General features: G+C 45.2%; 1 protein-coding gene across 2 annotated transcripts in view; it reads left to right on the forward strand.

Moving 5' to 3' along the window:
- Window positions 1-918: 918 nt before the first annotated feature.
- DYNC2I1 (dynein 2 intermediate chain 1) overlaps window positions 919-24,589 on the forward strand; it is a 436,420-nt gene continuing 412,749 nt past the window's right edge. Inside the window, exon 1 of one of the 2 annotated variants that reach the window (XM_069211167.1) lies at window positions 919-1,050. In XM_069211167.1, the coding sequence (XP_069067268.1) occupies window positions 934-1,050 (117 nt within the window). In that variant the 5' untranslated portion in view covers window positions 919-933. The remainder of the gene's footprint in view (window positions 1,051-24,589) is intronic. The other variant, XM_069211168.1, reaches the window with a different exon arrangement.

Raw genomic sequence — 24,589 nt, forward strand, 5'->3', positions numbered from 1 at the left:
CGAGCGCTTTGCATGACATTGACCCTCTTACATGGATAATTGCATTGCTGTCAATAGGTTTGACTGCGAGCAAACTTCTGTTTCCCTTTGGGTCTCTCCTTCGGGGCACTTTAAATCGCATATGTGAAACTGTTTTACTTTTCATTTTCAATTTATGTGGCAAGAAAAGTCTGGTTAGGACTTTACAACGTTGATAGCTCCAAGTCGAGCAAATGCAAAATCCATTGCATTACTAATGCTTGTTTGGAGGCTGTAAGAAGGTGATACTCATAAAGGGATGTGAAAAGACCCCAGTGCATGGGTGACAGCAGCGACCCTTAGTTTTTTTAGGTGAGGAGGGGGCGTGAGGGAATTTGTGGAGCGCATAGTGCTTCTCAGGTAGCTGTAGGTATAAGGTCACCTCAAAAGCAACACCCTCTCCTCATAGTGTGAAATTCTTTTGCAGGTTGGCAGGTCTCATGATAATGGAACATCATTGTCATTTTAGAAATAACTCGTTTCTGGAGCTTTAGTGAACAAAAAAGCAAATCACTAATAAACACGTACTTTTGTTTCTCCAAATTCCTACTCTTTTGCAGGATTGCGAGCATACAATGCGACAGCTTAATATTCTTTAGGATAAAATGACATATACCTATAATAATTTCCACTAAAATTATCTCTTTCTGTTCATTTAACTAAACATGTAGTAGTTTCGTTCGTTTTAATGTTGCGGAACCTCTAATCTCGATAGCAAATCAACTCAATCATTCGACCGAAATTCGTGTTTTTACAATTTTGCGAAACTACTATTTACAGCCGCGGTAGATCCACGTCCGGTGATCTCTGCGTCTCGATCGTTCTGCAATCGACATCGTGCCCTTGTTGCTAGGACTGTTTTGACGCTTTGAGCTCCACGAGCTCTGGTAACGCGCATGCGCTGTTTAGTAGATTATGGTGTCATGGCGGCTGGAGACGGCAACAGAGAGGCGGATTACGCCTGGTAACAGCAAGCACCAATCATCCTATACAACTGCGAAGGGGTACCCCAAAGTCATGCAGTCTGATAAGGTAACGAATAAAAGACTGGATCCTGTGTTGGGGTACATTAAGAGGACAAGTTACGCGTCGCATAATAACATATATTGGATACCAAAATATGGTTTCCCAAAAGAAAAAGATTGTTATAAAGACTGATAGTTTTGTTTGTTCGTTGTTTTGTTGAATTTAAGTGTATTTTATGAGTTAAAATATGTTCAACCTTTTTATCAAAAGGCCAGGTTTCAAATGAATGTATTTCCTTTTAGGAGGATTATGTAGGTTTGTCTCGTTTCCTCATTGTTTACTTTGGTAGCTTGCTGCGTTCGAATGGTTAATCTAATGATATGAAGGTGACACCCTACAAATAATATGTAGTTGAAAGGCATTGTTTACCTTGGAGTCCCACATGTCGTTTTCAAGTGATTGTTGCAATCTTTTCCAAAAGTCTGCCATAGCTGCAGAGTTAACCCATACTTTACACTGCTATTAGCAAAACAACAAGCCCTAAAGTGCAACATACTGCTAGCTAAAAAGCTACGATAGGCCGAAGGTGTTACTCGGGACTCGTTGTCTAACTGTATGTTATGTTTTTCATTTAGCTCTTTATTTTTTTGCAACGTATTTTAATATATTTCACAGTCATTTATGTCGATCTGAAGTTACAGTATTTAGTCATATATACGGTTTGTAAAGGTCTTATCATATACATACGTACACATAACTTCACAATATGCATAATCGATAGCATTTTCAAAACCATTTATGAATGCAGGGTAATAGTTAAAATCACCATTATCATAAAAGGAAACTAGCAGACCAAAAAACATACTCCCACCCATCCACAAACACACCACCAAGACAGTACAGTAGCCATCAGACCAACTCGAGACATTAGGCATATGATAAATGTCACACCTTATAGTAGATCTAACACAGTGTGAGCAATGCCATGTAACATGGTAAGAGGAATGACAGGGATAGTAAGCTATGTATTCAAAACTCAAAGTGCCATGTGGTATATTAGAGGAGTGCCTGTGTGAAAGCTGAATTCATTACTGTAGGAAGCTTGCTCTGTATACATTATATCAAAATGAGATCTAGTGTGCACAGAGTCCAGGGATTACCCAGGGGCTTGACAGAGGCAGAAATAGATAATGCTAATGCTCTATTTGTGGTAGTGTGGGTGAGCAGTTAGGCTTATCAGAGGGCAGTGTTAAGCATTTGTTGTACACACACACGCAATAGAAGAAACACACATTCAATGACTTAACTGTAGACCAATAGGATAGAAAAATATATTTTTGTTACTTTATTACTGGAACCACAAGATTCAGTTCAGAAGTAAATATGTTGCAGGTAAGTACCAAACGTAGACAGCAATGTAACGTTGTTTCACTTTAGTCAATTAAACAGTTTTTAAGAAAACAGAGAATATCTATTTTAAAAGTGGACACAGTGCATTTTCTGAACAGTTCCTGGGAAAGAAAATAAAGTACAGTTGTAGAGGTAAGTACACGGCTTAGAGTTCCAGTCTTTGGGGTATTGATAGTCTACTGGGGATTAGAATAGCACTGGAGGGTCCACAAGTAGGCACCAAACACACACCCTCAGCGGCACAGGGGTGGCCGGGTGCAGGGTGCAAACAGGACGTCGGGCTCCCAATGCTGGTCTATGAGGGGACCCTGGGGGTCACTCAGAGGCTGCAGGCGCGCTCCAGGGGGTGTGTGTCAGGCACACCACCGGTCGGACATGGCGGAGGGCTGCCTGCTAGTCGATACTGCACCGGGCGTCGGTTTCCCCAAGGCCTGGGGGCTGTGGGTGTAGTGGTTCTATAGGTGTCAGTTATATTCGTTCAGAGCTCGCAGTCAAGGGGGGGCTGGGGATTCCCTCTGCAGGTGTAGTCGGATGGGGTCAATCCAGGGTGGGCACTTGCTCACAATTGCCTGGGGACCCTCTCTGGCTGGGTGGACCACCTGGACACGGGCCTTGGGCGTCGGGTGCACAGGGGTCAGGACTCACGCATTCGGAGTGAGATGGGAGTCCTTTAAAGAGGTTTCTTCTTCTTTGGACAGGGCCGCTGTCCACCGGAGTTTTTGATCCTCTGTGGTGCAGGCAGTCCTCTGGAAGTTTTTCAGAGGTTACTGGACCTGCAGGACGTGTTGCCTTTCTTCTGAAGGTTCTTTGAAGCAGGAGACAGGCCTGTAGGGCTGGATCCAAGTCAGTTTTTGTCTCCTTTCCTTGTCTGCTGGGGTTCAGCTAAGCAGTCCTTCTTCTTGTGAGGTCATCAGGAATCTGGCGAGCTGGGTTTAGGGAAGCCTTTAAATACAAGATTTAGGGGCGTTACAGGGCTACTGTCCCTGAGGATGGCTTCACCTCCCTTGTGTTCACCCTCCTTGTGTCCACTCCTTTTGGGGACGGGGGGCACATTCCTGTCCCTATTGGTGCATGTCCTCCAAACCAAGATGGAGGATTATGCAGGGAGGGGGTTACTTCAGCTCAGGACACCTTAGGGGTGGTCCCAGCTAAAGTGGTCACTACTCCTTGTTTTTCTTAAGTTTTCCACTGAACTGGCTGCCCAAAGTGGGGGATTGTCCGGGGGGTGGGCATCTCCACTAGCTGGAGTGCCCTGGGGCACTGTAGCACGAGGCCTGGTCCTTTTGAAGCTCACTGTCAGGTGTTACAGTTCCTGCAGAGGGGAGGTGTGATGCACCTCCACCTAGAGCAGGCTTTGTTTCTGGCTTCAGAGAGCACAAAGGCCCTCACCCCATGGGGTCAGAAACTCGTCTGGTAGTGGAAGGCTGGCACAGACCAGTCAGTCCTACTCTAGAGGATTGGGTAAAATACAGGGGGCATCTCTAATATGCCCTCTGTGTGCACTTTTTAATAAACCCCACACTGGCATCAGTGGTGTGTTTATTGTGCTGAGAAGTCTGATACCAAACTTCCAAATATTCACTGTAGCCATTATGGAACTGTGGCATTCGTTCTGACAAACTCCCAGACCATATACTGTTGTAGTTTGGACTCTTGCTGTGAGCAAGACTGCTGGTTTAAGGATGACAGTACTTTTGTTTGTAGGCGACTGAGTCTTTCCTACAACAAGTCGCAACTGTTGTCCCAACCTTACCGGCTCACTAGCAGTACCTCACCAGAAATACAATAGTAAAAGGTGATTTATGGCAGTCGCTTACGCATGGACTCAAAGTAAGATATCTCAGGGTATGTCGTGGTTAAACAGAAATTACCCTTTTCTCACAGATATGTTACGTCTCATACAAACACAGGCAATGACACAGATGCAGTAAAGTTATAATAGCTTTTTATTTAACATAACTGCAATTTGCGATAAGTTGCATGGACTGCAATGATTAGGATAATGAATATAGCAAGTAACAGTATTGTGAAGAAGAGAGTCATTGTTATGAAGACCCCCACCATTTTGCAATACATAAAAAAGATATACAAGATGGAATATGCCCTATTACCCTCATGTGAATAGGCCTAACCTCCTACCTAAAGGAGAGCTGGGTTCGCTAAACCTAATCTGCCAAAGTCCTGTCCATGAGAGGAGCCCCCAACCCTAGTTACCTTGGAATGAGGTCTCTATCTCAGACTCCGTAGGGACACGAAGACTGGGTCAGCGTCAAGACGACTGCAGCATCGGTATCAGCGATGGTGGCGATGCCCTCTGGTCGGAATCCCTCTGATTATCTGTCTAAAGTGTGATGTATTTATACAGATCTACAAGGTCCCCTGACGTAGGTGTATTCCAAAACAATAGATAACAGGCATGCTTGGGATGACAATTAATATCAACAATCCCTCGAAAGTATAGAGAGGGAAAATCCCTAAGTGTGAACACCTACTGTTTGTTTGTCTTTGGTGCTTGATCTTGACGCCTTGGCACGGTGACACTGATAATGTAACTCATAACAAGTGGCCTAACTATAAACAAGGCAGCCATCTTAGAAGAAATAAATAATTAAATGGGCTAAGACAGAGCAAGCTAAGTAGGTTAAAAGTCACTAGGTGACGGGGGCACGAGTCTACAAGCCAGCGGCTAAGCTAACTCCTGCTATCCCATAAAAACGAACTAGGATTCACTACACCCTCCCCATTGCCGTAACAGGTATGATGAAGGTACAGGAACCCAAAAGCTAAAAAATTGCTCCTGAACTGAAAGCTAAATGCTAAAACAAGTCAAAAAAGCATTCGCATGTGTTAAAAATATGTTAAAACAAATCTGTCTAAATATACATACAGAGATGTCAATATCAACTATGATAAGTACAGCGTGCAACAGCAAATGTCTATTAAATTGCATAATCTGGAATCGGGAATGGCAAGTCAATTCATCAAATTATGTGTTATACGCATGATCTTGAAGAATGTCATCGAAGTCACCAGTCAAGGACCCCAAAAATGAGTCAACATCGTCCGAAGTTAAGTCTAGTGCTGGGTGGACAAACGGATCCACAGAGCAGAAGTAAGCCTCATTTCCTGGTGCATTGATACTTGCTGCAGTGTCCTCATCCATGGTAGATCTCATAACGGAAGGCTCATAGGTGGCCTCGCGGAGCAACCTCAGTCTCAAGGGGCATGACCGTGTATGAACCCTCATCAGGGACATCAGCAGTTCGTGTTCCACAGGAGATGTCGGTGCAACAGCAAGACAGACCATAGGCAGATGTTCAAAGAGACACCATATGCAGCGGAAGACTGGCTGAACACACCAGAGAAGTGGCCGGAATGACAACGACCAGTCAAGCTCCAGTTCCACCAGCAAAGGTGCACTGAAGATCCGAACCATGCGCTCACGGCACAGTGGAGTTGGCGGGAGCGGCTCCATTGCTCTGTGTTGCTGGAAAGAACCAACCACCGCGAATCAGAAGAAATAGCAGTAGTAGTCCGCCAATTAAAGCCAAAATAATTGGAAAGCCACAAAACACACTTGAAAAGAGAGAATGGATGGCTGATGGGATGACTCCGAAGACAGTCTGGAAGATGGACACGAAACCAGACCCGACAGCCTTAAAGAAATGCACAATCCCAGTGGTGCTTGAAGCATTGAATATTCTGGATACCAGCTCTCCAAAGTGTTTGGGGAAATCGGTATTTAAAAGGGACTGTATCTCGGCTGATGATCTCGCAATCTGGAGAGCATGCGTCTCTTTTGCGGAAGTCAAGGCGACCTGTTTCTGAAACAATAGCGCCTTTAGCCTACTCAACTTGTCATAGTTCACATTAATAGTATCTATGTGGGGCCACATCTCAGATACTTTTATCTCTCGTGTGGGGGGAAACAAAACATGTCCACAACACGTAACGACCTTCGTGACTGAGATTGCGTAGGCAATTCCAGGTCGCATGCCGCAACAGCTTTGATCGTTCAGTACCACATAACTGCCGTTGGAAAGTACATGAAATACTGGATGAATCAAGGGGACGGGAGTACCCTTTAGAAAACAGGCCAAATTCGCGACCCCTGCATTGCAAAGACCGTGAAGAGACACCTGTTTGCATATCATAGAATGACGAACAGCAGTCTCACATTCATTTCCGCTAAGAAAGACCTCCTGTTCACCGTTCAGACATCTATAGTCAAAGGGCAACTCCCACTCTTCCTTAATAAAGCTATCTCCTAGCTGCTCATATCGTCCCACTGCAAGATGTTTCAGGCAGCTCGAGAAACGAAAGGTTGAAATCGGTAAATTAATAATGCCGTTCAAGAGCCAAATAGTTGAAGGACTCTCAGCTACTGTGAAGGGCAACTTATCTAACTTTTCTACTTGAAGCAGGGTGAAACTAGCCTCCCTTTTAGCCATTGTCTCTTGTTCCCTGGAAAAATTAAAAGCAGTGAACATTTCACTCCCATTAATGTACCTCCATGGAATGTGGCCACTTTTCAGTGTCTGTAATGTCCAACCCAGCTGCATGATGGAACGTAGCTGTGTTTGCCCATGATATAACTGGGACAAGTCTGTCTGAGTGAAATCAATAGCAGACGACACTATATTCGATAGTGAATAAATCCTGTTGGACAGCGTGTTCATGCCATTGTTGACAACAGCTAATGTTTTTTCCAAATTCTCCTTATCCAGTTGCCTTAAACGTGCAGCAGCTTCAATCTGGGAAAGTTTCCAAATTTCATTGTACATAGCATATAAAAACCGTTTCGAGCGTTGTTTTCTAGGACCTAACAGGAAATCCTGTAAGTCTATACTGTCAGAAAGAGCGTTGAGGTGTTTTTTAACCGCTGTTAACGTGTTTGTCTGCACCCATTGCTGGCACAGCTTACCCACACTGTATGTTGTAATTATACCTGTATGTTGACCTGATAGAAAGAGAGGGTCAGGCCTGTTAATTGAAAAGCCCACTGAAGAGTTCAAAAAACGCTTTTGACACTCATCAGTGTTGGAGGGCCATACCAACCACCCGCCGGGAGGAGAAAGTGAAGAATTATAGGTACCAGCCTTAACCATTGCATCTAGCCTGTCTTCTGAGACATTAAGAAAGTGTTACCAATCTCTAAATTTTGTCGGAGTAGGGATACTGGGCGTGTTCAGTTCTTTTATTTTTGCTAACCCCAGACAGGATGTCTGCTCAATAGTGTCATTTAAGAAAATAATTTGCACAGGAATCAGGCATGCCTGAAACAAAGCCTCCTTACCCTGTATCTGCCAATCTTGTGTTCCCCATACACTTTTCAAATCAATAGTGTTTTTCTAATATTCGTAACCCTCAAGCGAGAGCCGGGAAACAAAGGGATCTGAATAAATCAGTTTTGTATCTGTTAGCAAAAGTTTACTAATATGTGTCAGAGGTATTTTAAAATAATACGACTCTGCTTTTCTTGTATCATGCCCGGAAAAGTATGTAAATTTATCGCTGTAGTACTTTGGACTCTCCACCTGTGGTGTCGAGCAGTGTTCCCACTGTGTGTAGTTCAAGAGAGGCCTATATCTAGTTGCACGGTGTAGGTAGTGATGTCCCCAATTGTTATAGCAGATCATTTCCCCATAATTCATTGTATAATCATATACATCATCACTTCCAAAAGTGGAATAGTCCTTAATTTCAGCTAGTATGGAATCAACTGTTTGGACATCCCAATCATCAGAGACAACATTAGGTGTAATAACATCAGACACTGAAATTTTGAACACGTATGGTATTTGAATTATCTCTGTAGGCCCGTATATATCGAATGGAACTTTGTCCCACACAATCCCACCTGTAATTGGTATAGCTGTAATATTCACAGGGGACAAATCTCGTCAGACCTTATGTGAAGAATGATGTGGTGTTAAAATTTCATCAACAGGCTCCACAGAGGAGCGATCAGGAATATAGTGACCATTAATCAGCAAAAAGAAAACAGTCACAAAACCAATCCATAAAAATAATGCAATAAATGTCAAACACCACCATAGATAGTTCCATGGATAGATCAAATAGTTCTTTTTAAGCCATCGATACAGCTTACTACTTTTTGAAAGTTTGTCAGACACTGTTGAGGAGGAATCCGAAGAAAAATTATCAATGTCAATGAAATAGCCAGAGGAAGTCTCTGCAAACACAGGACCCGCTGAATTCTGATCCACCGCTCGTGGATGTTCCTGATAAACAACGTCATCAGTCGTGGAAGTGTTTGTGTAAAATACAGCCAAATCTTGAAGCGGGGTAGTCACTGAAGATGTGACTGGAACCAACAAAAGTTCATTCTCCGCCCTCCCCATGGTCGAGGAAGTGTCTGGAACAGCAGTTGACATAGTTGCATAGTCAGTAGCAGTGATGTTCATCCTACTATGTAGATGGATGTCCTGTTGGGTAGTGAGAGGGGATCGGGAACCACCCAAGGGACCTCCTGGTCTACTGTGAAGAATCGGCCACATGGTGTAATTTGATGTCATCAATGGAGATGAATCTATTCGATTTAGAACCGGATAATGGTGGTAGGATGACAGTCCTGGTGCCTTTTATTCCCAAGACCTGTACAGGTGCTCTGTATGATGGACCAAACTTCTTTTTCACAGCGATCTTCTCACAAACCAGATCCCCAACATTAGGAATCCAGTCAGTCGAAGTTTTCGCCAATTCCCTTATTCCTAAGGTGGCAGCACTCGCATATGATTTATCATCACAAAATTGTTGAAGCTCCTGTAAAACAGTGAGACATTCTTTTATGTCAAATGGCGTTTCTGCTGCCACCATACCAGGGGCATCAAGATTGGGGACATACATAGGTATCCCAAAGAGAACCTCATATGGAGACTTTCCCCCCAAGGACCGTCTTGGCAGATTATTCAGTGCTCTCTGGACCCCATATAGGTGGTGTAACCAACTGCGGCCTGAACCTAATACTCGGGCTGTTAAGGACTGCTTTAGATCACGATTCCGCCTCTCCACGACCGAATTTCCCTCGGGATGTTATGGTGAGGAGTAATGGAGTTCAACACCCATCGTCTCCATGGTGTCCCTGAATGCTTTAGAGGCAAATGCAGGGCCCTGGTCCGAAAGGAATGCTGCAACCGCATATGTACCGATAAAGATCATCAAATCTTTTATAAAAGTCTGGGCGTCAGCCGACCGCTGTGGCCATACCCACAGGAATCTAGAACAGGAATCCACAGCCACTAAAATGTATTTGTATGCACCATCAGGCTGTAAGGGACCACAATGGTCTAGGTACACACACTGAAGTGGCTTGTCCGACACTAAGAGGGATGTCTGCGGAGGGCGTTTGATATTAGAGCCCTTAATCTGCTGGCATATGTCACAGCAAAGGACATACTGTTTAGTTCGTCTGCATAGACCAGGCCACCAGTATCGTTGCTGTAGTATTGTTATCATGGCCAGAACACCAGCATGTGCAGAAGCGACACCCTCATGTGCTGCTGTAATCAGCTCTAATCTATGGTCTTCATTGGGGATCACTCGATCTCCAACCCCAGGAATTGTTGTATAAGCAACATTCTGTGCACTGATATGGTAAGTATAGTTTGTAGGGTATCCTTTCGGAAGGGCCTTGCCTGCAGCCGAAGCTTTAACGGCAATCAGTATTTCATTATCCAACCTCGTCCGAGAACGAGTCACTACAGCCACACAAGCAGTAGCTACTGATGCTTTGGCTGCTTCATCAGCCAATGTATTACCGGCAACGTGTATTCTTACACACTGGTGTCCTAATGTATGGACACACGGCAGCTTATCCCTAAGATCAGCCACCCTCTCCCACAATGTTTTGTGTTTAATGGTGTTCCCCTTGGAATCTCTAAACCCGTTCAGTCTCCAATGATTGAGATATTCATTGTATGACTGGACGCAGTAATATGAATCACAGACTATCAAAGTCTGGCTTCCTGTCTCAGTATGTTCGAGCGCTAGAAGAAGAGCTTTAAGCTCAGCCAACTTGGCTGTGCAGTCCCCTAGGGTCTGCGTGTAGGTATTGTGAGGGTGGAAAACTCCATCTTCCATCACTCCACACACGGCTGCGCAAGCTGCCGAGTATTGATGTTTAGTACCTACAGCCGTTTGTTCTGATCCGTCAGTATAAATGATAGTATCATAACTGTCTAGTGGCAAAATATTTAGAGGAGCGGGGTACTCCTGTTCATACTGGAGAAACTCTTGTGTCTGAAGTCTGGGATCGATTACATAATCGACATCAGTGGCGGTCAGAGACGTTGCCCATTGAATCCAACGTGGGTGTAATGCCTTAGCGTTCGGAACGCTCGCTTTAGTGACCGCCTCTAAGGCCGGCACCGGGGAGACAACAATAATGCGTTTCACCTGGGCAAGTGGCCTCTCCTTTATGACGGCCATCTGAACTGCTGTCAGAATCTTTTCTGTAGGTGCAAAACGCTTTTCAGCATTGGAATATAAATGTGATTTATATGCTATCGGCACTGTGTCATCCTCATTAAAGGTGACATAAGTAAATCCAAGTGCTCCAGCAATTATTCTGATGACCACATTTGTTTTATTGTCACATGTGTGTAAGTGTTTAGCATCGAGCATGTCCCGTTGCATATCCCTAAGGATATGTGTGTGTTCAATCGTCCATCGTCTGCTAGAAAAATTGGGCTGTATTAAGTCGGAAAGTGGCTTGATGCGTTCTGCATAATCTAGAATGTATGTTCTGCCAAAATTGAAGAAACCCAGTAATGACTGTAATTTCTTAAGTGTGTTGGGAGGCTGTAGTTGAGCACACTTTTCTAGGAAGTGCGGGGCCAGGCTCTTCCCTTCGTTTGATAGCTCATATCCCAGGAACAACACACTAAGAAAAGCTATCTTGCTTTTCTTAAAATTGAATTTATACCCCAGGTCTGTAAACCCCAAAATGATCCGATCGACCCTCGCAAGATGAATGTCGAGGGCGTCGTCAGTGAGATAGATATCATCCACATAGGACAATGCATCGGAATCAATTTCGTTCAAAATTGATGTTACACTGGCTGAAAACAGGCCTGGGCTATTTTTATAGCCTTGAGGTAAACGACAAAAGCGTTTCTGGGAGCCAAATGAAAATGCACTTAGGTCCCTACTCTCATGCGCTAAATTCTGGCAGAAAAATCCATTAGATATATCCAGTGTTGTTTTATATTTTTTACGCACTATATTATTTATCAGTGCTGTGCTGTGGGAGTTTTGTATGGCATATGTTCGTGTATGACTATTCAAGTGTCTATAATCAACCACTATTCTATATGAATGATTTGGCTTTGCAACAGGGAATAATGGATTATTCATTGCAGACGTACAGGGCTCAATTACTCCCTGATACTCAAGTTGTGATAGTATCTCCTTCACCGGAGCCTTTGCATCATGTTTAACAGGGTACTGTGGCTGCGGTTGGGGTGTAGACCTAACCGGAATAATATGACAAGGAGACTCCTTGTCCCAACCGACATGATTGTGGTATAGCGCAGGTGCCTGCGCTAAAGCCCATTCAGCAGCATAGGCTTCTTTTGCTGCTTCGGGAACAAGATCGGAGAAATAAGGCAAAATGACATTTTCCCCATGCTGGAGCTTGTGGACGTGTTCAGGTGGCCAGTCTCTCTCAGCCAGTAGGATATCACTAGTAAGTTCATCCCAAAATATCACACTAATAGTGCGTTCCACGTCTCCCTCTATCTGAATTGTTAAATCATAAACCCCATCGGGGGAAGAACGCGGCCATCCGCTGTTTCAACCGCAATGTAATCGCTAGTTGCTGTCGCATCCAGACGATCTTTCAGACTCCGGCGACATATCGCGACCTCTGCCGCGCTGTCTAACAGAGTCACTGCCCACGTCTTGTTCCTCAACAGCGTTCTCAATATTACTGGCATTTTTAACTGTCAGTGCTGCCACCTTCTTTTTTTTAAACTGTGGCTTTTGCTGTGGAATCTTTTCTTCTTTTTTAATGGTAGACTGTGGTGAGTCTTTCTTTTCTTTCACGTATTCCGGACGTCGATCTTGACGGCACCCTCTCTCGCTACGTTTATCCGGTGCGTCCTGAAAGGAACGAGAGGGACGTGAATCAGTATATCTGTCTGGAGTTCTAATGTTCTCCCTATTACTGAGATTATACCTCCTTTCGGAGTACACCGGGTGTGGAGAATCAGCTCTCTTATTTCTCTTTTCTTTGAAATCTTTTTGTTTGTCCCAGCGCTTTTTAGAGCCCTCTTGTGCCTGCTTCGTACCCTCCTTATGGGAAGTACCGTGTAACTCCAATTTTTTAGGTTTGGCTCCCAGACTATCCCGTCCTATACTAGTATAAGTATCGGAAATTATTTTCGGTAGCTGTCTCTCTTGTTCCAAATTTGGAGTTTCCCGGAGACGCTGGCATATTGCCAGTGCTACCGCTTCCCCTTTAATATTACTCAGTATTATCGAGGAGACGAAGTCAAAGTTACGCATTAATTTCATCCCCAGATCCAGGGCTGGTGCAGCCCCATGCTCATTTTGTATTTGTTTTAACACTTCCGGCAAATTGGCAAGTGTCGGGGTACCATGTGTGGTAGTATATATGGCAGCGAAGGCTGTACCCCATGTGGCACAGTCATCCACCGAGGGAACCATCCCAAACGGCAAGCACATAGGGAGCAATCTATGTTTTTCCTGTGGTTCCGTATGGGGAAACACAGCTTCCAGTTGATTAGTTTTCTGGGCTATCCAGAACGGTATTTTTTCCCGTTCCGTGGGAACTTTACCCATAATAGTATGCACTGTTTGTGGATTAATCCCAGTAGCCAATTGATAACCACCAGCTATTGGCGGTGCTGGACGCGCTGGTGCAGTGTTCAACGTTTGCAGTACGAACTGAACCAATCGTCTATATAATGCCACTAATTCATTATATAATACCCGTAAATCTGCGATCGGCATGGTCTGTATGCCTGGGTGAGGTGTATATGTGGCAAACATAGGCCATGTAGGTCCCTCATTACTTAAGGGACCTAGCCTCACTCTCCGTAGTACATGTGGTAGGGCGCCTTCAAACCAGTTCTGATGCTCTTGATATGTGAGCAAAATCTCATGATACTGGTATGCTTCGTACCGTACAGGTACGTTCGCAATTTCATATGTATGAAATGTGTGCGTTCTTTGGTCAGCCTCAGGAAAGGTGACCCAACAGTAAAATATTTCTGTTTGGTATGCTTCAGTTGCCTCTATTATCAGAGTAACATCCCCGCCCTCATCTGTAAGGCCATGCGCTAATAAATGTTGTGTAAGTGCATGTCTAGCATTTGCAGGAATATTTATGGTATTAGCCATATTTGTTTAGAGAAACGGAACACCAAATAGGGGAAGTCTTTTCCTTTTTAAGAGTTCGAGCTCGAACAACCTACAGCTTAATTAGGTGTTACCTGTTCAGCTGAGGAGGATTCTTCCCAAAGACCACGGACGTCTCCGTATAATGGTACTAAGGGTACCTGTTTGTCTGTGAGACAGTGATTGTCAGGGTATCCGTAAATTAGTGCCTAAACACCATCGTTGGTGGCGCCGTGTCGTAGTTTGGACTCTTGCTCTGAGCAAGACTACTGGTTTAAGGATGACAGTACTTTTGTTTGTAGGCGACTGAGTCTTTCCTACAACAAGTCGCAACTGTTGTCCCAACCTTACCGGCTCACTAGCAGTACCTCACCAGAAACACAATAGTAAAAGGTGATTTATGGCAGTCGCTTACGCATGGACTCAAAGTAAGATATCTCAGGGTATGTCGTAGTTAAACGGAAATTACCCTTTTCCCACAGATATGTTATGTCTCATACAAACACAGGCAATGACACAGATGCAGTAAAGTTATAATAGCTTTTTATTTAACATAACTGCAATTTGCGATAAGTTGCATGGACTGCAATGATTAGGATAATGAATATAGCAAATAACAGTATTGTGAAGAAGAGAGTCATTGTTATGAAGACCCCCACCATTTTGCAATACATAAAAAAGATATATAAGATGGAATATGCCCTATTACCCTCATGTGAATAGGCCTAACCTCCTACCTAAAGGAGAGCTGGGTTCGCTAAACCTAATCTGCCAAAGTCGTGTCCATGAGAGGAGCCCCCAACCCTAGTTACCTTGGAATGAGGTCTCTATCTCATACTCCGTAGGGACACGAAGACTAGGTCAGCGTCAAGACGACTGCAGCATCGGTATCAGCGATGGTGGCGATGCCCTCTGGTCGGGATCCCTCTGATTATCTGTCTAAAGTGTGATGTATTTATACAGATTTACAAGGTCCCCTGACGTAGGTGTATTCCAAAACAATAGATAACAGGCATGCTTGGGACGGCAATTAATATCAACAATCCCTCGAAAGTATAGAGAGGGAAAATCCCTAAGTGTGAACACCTACTGTTTGTTTGTCTTTGGTGCTTGACGCCTTGGCACGGTGACACTAATAATGTAACTCATAACAAGTGGCCTAACTATAAACAAGGCAGCCATCTTAGAAGAAATAAATAATTAAATGGGCTAAGACAGAGCAAGCTAAGTAGGTTAAAAGTCACTAGGTGACGGGGGCACGAGTCTACAAGCCAGCGGCTAAGCTAACTCCTGCTATCCCATAAAAAAGAACTAGGATTCACTACAATACTTAATAATATGGCCACCCTGCACTTACTATGTCTAAGAATTGACGTAGACACTGTAAGGGCATATTGCTCATGCAGCTGTGCCCTCACCTGTTATAGGGCACCCTGCCTTAGGGCTGTGAGGCATATTAGGGAGGTGACTTAGCTATGCCACAGGCAGTGTTTTGTGGGCATGGCACCCTGAGGGGGATGCCATGTCGACTTTGCCTTTTTCTCCCCACCAACACACACAATCTGCAATGGCAGTGTGCATGTGTTAGGTGAAGGGTCCCTTATGGTTGCACAACACATGCTGCAGCCCTTAGGGACCCTCTCTGGTCACAGGGCCCTTGGTACCACTGGTACCTTTTACAAGGTCTTATCTGTGTGCCAGAGGTGTGCCAATTTAGGAAACAATGGTACATTTTTAGGGAAAGAACACTGGTGCTAGGGCCTGGTTAGCAGGATCCCAGCACACTCTCACTCAAGTCAGCATCAATATCAGGCAAAAAGTTGGGGGGTAACTGCAGCAAGTGCCAGTTTCCTATAATTACTAATAAATTTGCATTGATTAATAGCTAAGAATTCACATCAATTATATTAACGTAGAAAAAATTGAGTGCCTTGGAAAATGCGCCCACTTTAGTGGGCATCATGATGTGTACAACATTAGTAAAGAAATGACATTAACTTTAGAACTTATAAGCACATGCAGAATTTATACGCACATGCAGAATTAAATTTATTAGTGGATCATATTAATGTGTTAAAGTCTATTTTCTTCATTTTAATAGGCATAGAGTAATTATGAAATTGTGGGTCTAGTCGACAAGGCCTCGTTAAGTATCATGGCATAAATACATGTTCGTAAATGTTTTGTAAAAGCAGAGGATTAACACTTATTCATTGTTAATACATTGCTGACCAAATAGATTTGTAACCTGCTATATTAAATAAGAAATGTTTTAAATTTGGTGGTAGGACTTTCTGCTGAAATGTAGAATATTACATATGGATAAAAATGTTATCTTGATGCGTGAGCAGCATATGTTCTCAGGCCGGGACAAAGGCTGCACTGACTGGAGTTATGATTGCAACTTAAAAGTTACCTGATGAAACTGGTGGTGGTAACGGGAGATCAGGAGCCAATCATTGAGGTGTGAAAGACTGTCTAACTATATCATAGGTTTGGGAATTAAAGTTTATTGGTTCTTCTGTGAATGCACAATATTCTTACACATGGCGACGTGGGAAAATACTTTCAGGTCAGCCTGTTCTGTTGGTATATGTTTATCATTTGGTCTCGAGATTAATATATGTGATATTAGCATTGTTAATCTAGAGAAATAAACTTTCTAACTTTACTAAAAAGTGTGGTTATTCATGGCCACATGGGTCATGGTGTGTAAAGTTTACTGACTCAAAGTTATATGATCATGAATTGTTGACTATATTGTGTTGTTGTTGGTTAGGTCGTGAGAAAAATTTGTGACCATGGTGGAATAACTCTAATTATAGTCGAAAGGCCCGTCGAACCTCTAACGCGTCCCCTTATAAGTAACTAAAGTCCAAATAAGGTTAGACATGCTCACACCTGTTTTCCTGCTGTAAACTGCTCCAACAATGCGCCCCAGAGCATGGCTATTGGACACTTGCGTAGCCCTCTGTATTCTTCCCTCCTCAAGGCCAAGCTCTCAGACGATCCCCAACGACAAACTTCCTTGTGCCAGCTGTGTTCCGTGGGAGGAATGGGTGACTTCCAGTGATGTTTTATTTGTTGCTTAACAAGGAGGAGAGCCAAGTCCACAAATCGAGATTCTGTTGAGGATGATTTAGGAAGAGGATACAACCCTAGTATGCAGTGTTCCATAGTTTCCCTGTAAGTGTGTTCAGTAAGGGTTCGTGTCTCAGACTCCTGTCCTATAATATGCTGGCCTGAAACATGCAGATATCATATGAAGTAGGTCGGCATCTGCTGTGCAGCATCTCTGACAATTGGACACAGCCGCTGGGAAAAGTTTGTGTAGAGCTAATGGTGTCACATATGCCCTTGGAACACTAAATACTGAATGAACGTAAATTGAATGTTGCAAGGTAACTTACTTGGGTATTCTAAAAGAAACTGCCACTCTTTATCATTAAGTAAGAGACCTAAGTCTGCTTCCCTTAAGAGTTGTCATCCCAACATATAGATGGGACCGTAGACCTGTGTATAGCCACTTAATCAAATGTCTCCCTGTGCCCACTTAATAAAATGCCTACACTAGTGCATGTGTGTCGATTTCCCTTCCTTGTGTGGCCAATGATGACGTATATAACGCAATATGGTGATACGTGTAAGGATCATTTAGCTTGTCATATGTAATTTTATTGTATAACATCTCATTTTCTTGATCCCTTTTCTAAATCTCAACATTTCAACAAATGATCTCCTAATAAGGGCTGAAGCACCATTGGGAACAGGGAAGAGTGGGAGACCTACCTGCCACTGACTGGTTGTAGTCCTGTCGAGGGGTGTTGTAGAGATGGGAAAGCCAAAACATTAACAGTAAGAGCCTAGGGACTGGCTTGGCTCGGCTCTAAGAATTCATATGCGGGTGGAGCCTGGAATATATTTGACGTGTAAATCATGCAACACACATAATTTGAAAATAAGATAGCACATCTTCATAATTCAAAACAGTGTATTTCTTTAACATGCCATGCGTTCTGATTTAGTACATTAGATTACATCACGGCATTGACAGGTATTTTTTTTTTAAGTGATTGTTTTTTAACCTGAAGTAGAACCGTTCCTGACCCTGTCCTGAGGACAATGCCTTTAATGAACTGAGACAAGTCAGTTGGTACTGGTGCTCTATATGGTACCTAGATTCTTGTTTTAGATGGAGCAACATTATAGTCTACTAAACAAGAGACATTTGTTTAGCGCACATCTTGAATTCACGTATTTGAATATGCACTCATATGTGCTCATGAAGGAAAAGGAGGGTCAGTGACATAAAACATCTGGCTAGGATCTCAAACTTTGGTCAAATGCGGATTGATCTTAGGTTTTCTACTTTCACATTATGAAATTGAGCCACTAAATGGGTATTTCCTTCTCTGTCCTTTTTACATCAAAAGTTAATGGTATGTCTAGTTCTTGGCATGTGAGGTTTGAGTGTGAGTGGCAAGTAGAAGTCACATGAAAGCTTGTTTTAGTTTAGACTCGAGGGTTCAGAAGAACTTTGATTAGAAGAAGAGCCAGACACCTGGCGCAAGCTTTCAGTGGTCTGCTCACCTTAACATAATTGTAGGGCTCTGGGGTTGAAGTCAGTGAATGTGCGTGTGGGACCAGAGATGTATTTGAAGAAGGAAATATTCCGCAACTTTTTATTTTCCCATTCACCTAAGTAACTGTAAAAATATTTTTGGCTCAAATACAAACTTATAGGATAGTTAAGACAAGATTTATGTGTTTGTTAAAACTTATTTTTATTATTATTATTTTAATTTCATACATTTTCAAGAACACAGAGCCATGTCGGTTCAGTGCGAATCAGAGCAGCTCCACAACATCCAGTGTTGATATACAAAACTTTCCACAACTCTTGACATGGACACAAGTAAAAAAAAAACATAAGAAAAGGCTACAGCCATGTAAAAAGGCTTAGAAGCACCGAAAAGGTGCCTAAACTTAATTCCCCATTAAATGGGATAGCTTGGATGTAAAGGCAATTACAGAGTAGCCAGGAAAATAAGTAAGGTAGGCGGGGATGGGAAAAAAGACAATAGATCCTTACAGCACCAATTCAGCTGGAGTATTAAAGATCGTGTCTTATCAAAACAAGTATACTAGCCATTCAAGGTTTTGACTGGAAGAATGCTCTCTTTGTGGGTGAAAACTTATTAAAGGAGAAGACGGTAAATGGACTCAGTCAGGATTCGAGGATGCAACTCAGAGTGAATCCTGATGTGGCTTTTTCAAGAAGGGACCCCAAATACAGTTGAAGAGATCCTGTTGATCCTTCAGTCAGTCTGTCGACTATTCTTTCGTAGGAGACTGCAACCGCTGTTTGCTTTGTCCAATAAGCATGTGTGGTATGTGTTGGATGGGTGAATAGGGGACTTTCAATTTCTCAGTGTGGCCATCTTGACCGCAGCTAGAGAGGTATATAGCCGTCTTTTCCAGTGGTTCGTTACACCCACTAGTTTGGTGGTGTCATGAAGAATGGGTAACAGTGGGCAGGAAGTTATGTCTGTTCGATCCACTGACTTCCATGTCGCCCAGATTTGTGGCTAAAACGACAGCAGTTCCGGGGCATTAATATAAAATGTGTACTGTGAATACTCTTTGTCCACCACATCTTCAACAAGAGGGATAACGGAGTAGATTTGCCTGTTACAGTTTCTTTCCAGACCAGTGCCAGTCATTCAGATAAAAAAAAAAAAAAATTATACAGGCTTTTCTATTTCCACAGCCAAGGAATGTCGAGGAGTTCCTTTCATTCTTTTTTTTGAGAAGCATTTTTTTTGTGGAAAAGAAAAACAACAGTATTAATATGACAATATAGGTCCGACATCCGTACATCAGCCAACTTGAAGGATAACACGTACAGACCCACCAGCGCCCGATAAAAGGATAAAAAAATCTAGAATAGAATACAGCTCAAAGGAAGACCACATATGAACACACAGAAAGCAGCAATGACAGGTGCACAATTCCTAGAGGAGTGTGGGCCTCCAACTGCCGCCCACCTCCCCATGACACCAGGAAGGGGAGAGGACACCAAAAGCCAGAGTAGATGCAGTGTAGATGCTATTAAGCCTCTTTTCCAGAGCTATATCTAATAAAGTAATTCTGGTGTAAGTACTGGAGCTGGATGAGGCGACCTCTGACCCTGCATCCTTACAGGCAGGTCGCTTCCTCCTCACCACTGCTCCGGTAAGTGCTGCCATTGTTTGGGCTTGTTTGGGCTTCTTGGCTTCTCCTCTCCCGGAAGGCCCCACCCCCCTCCCTCCTCCTCGGAGCTCTTCCCACTCCTGACTCCTGCTGCCCCCGCCCCCCTGCACTCCCATTGGAGGTTTCCCTCCCAGCTGCCACTCCCTCCCACCTCCCCTCTAATGCTGGCCGCAGCGCGAGGTTAGAAGCGACCTCTGACCCTGCATCCTTGCAGGCAGGTCGCTTCCTCCTCACCACTGCTCCAGTAAGTGCTGCCATTGTTTTGGGCTTGTTTGGGCTTGTTTGGGCTCCTTGGCTTCTCCTTCTCCCGGAAGGCCCCTCCCCCCTCCTCGGAGCTCTTCCCGCTCCTGACTCCTGCTGCCCCTGCCCCCCCACCCCCCTGCTCTCCCATTGGAGGTTTCCCTCCCTCCTCCCAGCTGCCACTCCCTCCCACCTCCCTTCTTATGCCGGCTGGAGCGCGGACGCGCCGCTGGCACACCAAAGGCAAGCCCGCCTGCGCCCGTCCGCGCCAAGACCGCACCCAGCGCCAGACCCCCTGGCCAACACGCCCCCCGTGCCACCGGACACCTTTACACTGCCAACGAACTCCACGTCCTTAATCCAGGACGCTCCTCCATCTGCTTCCAGTCCACACCGATGCGCACCAAAGGACCCTTCTCCTGCAAAGCCTCCAATTTCACCTGCAACCTAACCTCCAAACTCCAAATCAAAACAGACAACCGCCTAAGATGCATCCTACTTAACACCCGATCCGTCCACAAACATGCAATTGAACTCTGGGACCTCCTGACCACATACTCGACGTCGCATTCCTCACCGAAACCTGGATGAATTTGGCCTCAAAACCAGACGTAGCCATAGCCATACCAGAAAACTACAAGATCACCAGAAGAGACCGAATCAACAGACCAGTAGGAGAAATCGCCATAGCTCACAAAAACACCATAAGAGTCTCCACCACCTCCCACGACACCATCAACTCCACCGAGCACCTCCACTTCAAAATCCACATCAACGCCAACAGCACACTCTGAGGAACACTGGTCTACAGACCCCCTGGACCCAGACCGCAGTTCTGCAACGGCATCGCCAACGCCATCAGCTCCCAAGCCCTCACCTCAACATACTACATCCTCCTCGGTGACCTAAACTTCCACCTAGAACATAACAACGATATCAACACCACCAACCTAATCGACAACCTCGACAACTGCGGCCTCAAGCAACTCGTCACTACACCCACCCACTCCGCAGGCCACACACTCAACCCCAATTTCTCAGCCAGCAACCACGTCTCTTTCAGCCACACCACCGAACTCAGCTGGACAGACCACCGTTGCATCCACCACTTCTCCTACCACCAACCTGCATCGCTGGATAGAAGATTGCGCCAACACCCTCGCACCACTCAAAAAAAAAAAAAAAACACCCCCCATAGAATCAAGCCCAGCTGGTTCACCCCAGAACTACAGGAATCCAAACGGCTATGTCGCAGAATGGAAAAAACTTGGCACCTTGACCCTACCAACTCCAACCACATCGCTTTCAAGGATGCCCTACGCAAACATCACCAACTGATCCTCACCACCAAAAGGACCCACTTCAGAAACTGCATCGACGCCAACGCTCACAACAGTAAAGAGCTCTTTGGCATCGTCAATGAGCTCTCCACCCCCAGGACCTGCTCCAACGAACCCCCGCCATCACAGGAGTTCTGCAACTCACTGGCAACCCACTTCCGTCGAAAGATAGAAGAAATCCACAATAGCTTCAAACCCCAGACCCACCAGCTGACTACAAACACCCAAGAACCCAACGCTCCAAGCAATTCCCACCTCCTCCAAACCTGGACCCCCTTCAACATAGAGGACACCGCCACCACCATGGCCTCCATCCACTCCGGATCACCATCAGACCTCTGCCCACACCATATCTTCAATAAGGCAAACATCATCATCGCCCCCCACTTCTGCAAAACCATCAACAGCTCCTTCGAGTCAGCCACCTTCCCAGAAAGATGGAAGCACGCAGAAATCAACGCCCTGCTGAAGAAACCTAAGGCAGACCCAGACGACCCCAAGAACTACCGGCCGATCTCCTTCCTCCCCTTCCCAGCCAAGGTCATCGAAAAATCGTAAACAGCCAACTATCCCGGTTTCTGGAAGACAGCAAGGTACTCAACACCTCCCAATCCGGATTCCGCAGAAACCACAGCACCGAGACTGCACTCATTGCGGCCACAGACGATATTAGGACCATGCTCGACGAAGGAGAAACAGCAGCACTCATCCTCCTGGACCTCTCCGCAGATTTCGACACAATATGTCATCACACTCTTCGCACACGCCTCCACAACGCTGGAATCCGCAACAAGGCACTCGATTGGATCTCGTCATTTCTCTCAGGCAGAACCCAGAGCGTCCGCCTTCCACCGTTCCTGTCAGAACCCTACAGAATCATCTGTGGCGTTCCCCAAAGATCTTCGCTCAGCCCCACGCTCTTCAACGTTTACATGGCCCCCCTCGCCAACATCGCACAAACCCACCACATCAACATAGTTTCCTACGTAGATGACACTCAGCTCATCCTCTCCCTCACGAAAGACCCTACAACTGCAAAGAACAACCTCCACAACAGACTTCACGCCATCGCCAGCTGGATGGAATCAAGCCACCTCAAGCTAAACACAGACAAGACAGAAATCCTCATCTTTGGCACCAACCCCTCAACTTGGAATGACTCCTGGTGGCCCACCTCCCTAGGAACCGCACCCTCACCCACCACCCACGCACGCAGCCTAGGCTTCATCTTGGACTCCACACTCAGCATGACTCAGCAGGTCAGGGCCATCTCCTCTTCCTGCTACAACACTCTCTGCATGCTCTGCAAAATCTTCAAGTGGATTCCTGTTGAAACCAGGAAAACTGTCACCCACGCTCTGGTCAGCATTCGATTGGACTACGGAAACGCCCTATATGCAGGAATAACAACCAAACTCCTATCAAAGCTGCAAAGAATCCAGAACGCATCCGCCCGCCTCATTCTGGACATCCCACACCGCGACCACATTTCCCCCCACCTCAGAGACCTTCACTGGCTACCAGTATCAAAGAGGATCACCTTCAAACTCCTCATCCACGCACACAAGGCCCTCCACAACACAGGCCCAGCCTACCTCAACGACAGACTCACCTTCCACACCCCCACCCGCAATCTTCGCTCCGCCAGCCTCGCCATCGCCTCCATCCCCCGCATCCGCCGCACCACCGCCGGAGGAAGATCCTTCTCTCACCTAGCCGCCAAGACCTGGAACTCCCTAACGCTCCACCTTCGCCAGACCCAAGACCTCTTGACATTCAGGAAAGGCCTCAAGACATGGCTCTACGACCAGTAGCTCCCCCCCCCCCCCCCAGCGCCTTGAGACCCTAACGGGTGATTAGTGTGCTCTATAAATCCTTGATTGATTCACTGATTTTGACTCAGTGGCTACAGTTCTAGGTGCGGCCAGCACATACCACCAGTCCTCATTCTCTAAAGGGTCCCAATCTGCCTCCCATGCTTTCCCTGGAAGAGCAAAGGTGTATGGTGTGTTAATCACCAGGTATATGTAAATTTGGGATATTTTATGGTCCGGTAGGTCATCCGCAAGCAGTTTTGCTTCGAGCGGACTATACTACAGAAGGTCCTCAAGGTTGCTCATATAAGGCAACAAGGCATGCAGCAACTGTAAATAGCGAAAAAAAACTGGGTACGATGTAAGTCAAACTCCGCCTTATGATCAGTTAAGGACTTCTTGGCTACGCTGTCCATCACATCTCTCAAGCAAGAGATGCCTGTTGTAGCCCACATCTCTGATGTAAGTCTGCCCCCCGTCCAATCCGCCTTGTAGCATCCTGCCACAAGTTACAGACTCGTAGCCAGAGGAAGAGTAGCACTCGTCGAACCCCCATACAACAGGTTGAGCAACAAAGTCTCCCACATCGCCCACTTCTCCAGTGCATAAGTCCGGTCTCCCTCGGGATCGCACCACCACGAGATGGGCTGCACTAGTAATTGTAGATTTCTTGGGTAGCAATGCCCCCATCATACGTGGATTTAGAGTTCCTCTGATTTTTTTTTTTTTTGCATTTATTATTTTATACATAACAACAAATACATTTTACACTAGTCACAACATCCCTTTAATACTTCAGTCGCCCCATAATCAGGCACAGTAGGATCAGAATAATCACAGGATTGCTGTTCACCTCGTCGCCTCCCGCCTTCGCCACCCTGCCATGTTTCCCTGGGTTTGTACCCTTTGTGTGTGTATAGGCTATTGTACCAATCAGTCCGACCATTCTTACTTGCATCAGTGTGCGTATCCCTTCTCACCCCCCTGACTCTGCTCCTGCGTCCCATCCTCCCCAGATCTTTTCACATTTTCCCTGGCATCCTCTTCTTTTTTATAGTTTCTTTTCTATAATTTTACAATACGCCATACTTGGCTCTCATGTCTGGTGGCAGGGGAAAATCCCAGAATCCCATTTCTGAGCAATGTCTTGCTTTGCCACCAAAC

This window comes from Pleurodeles waltl, chromosome 10, assembly GCF_031143425.1.
Source record: "Pleurodeles waltl isolate 20211129_DDA chromosome 10, aPleWal1.hap1.20221129, whole genome shotgun sequence".
In the NCBI taxonomy this organism is placed as follows: domain Eukaryota; kingdom Metazoa; phylum Chordata; class Amphibia; order Caudata; family Salamandridae; genus Pleurodeles; species Pleurodeles waltl.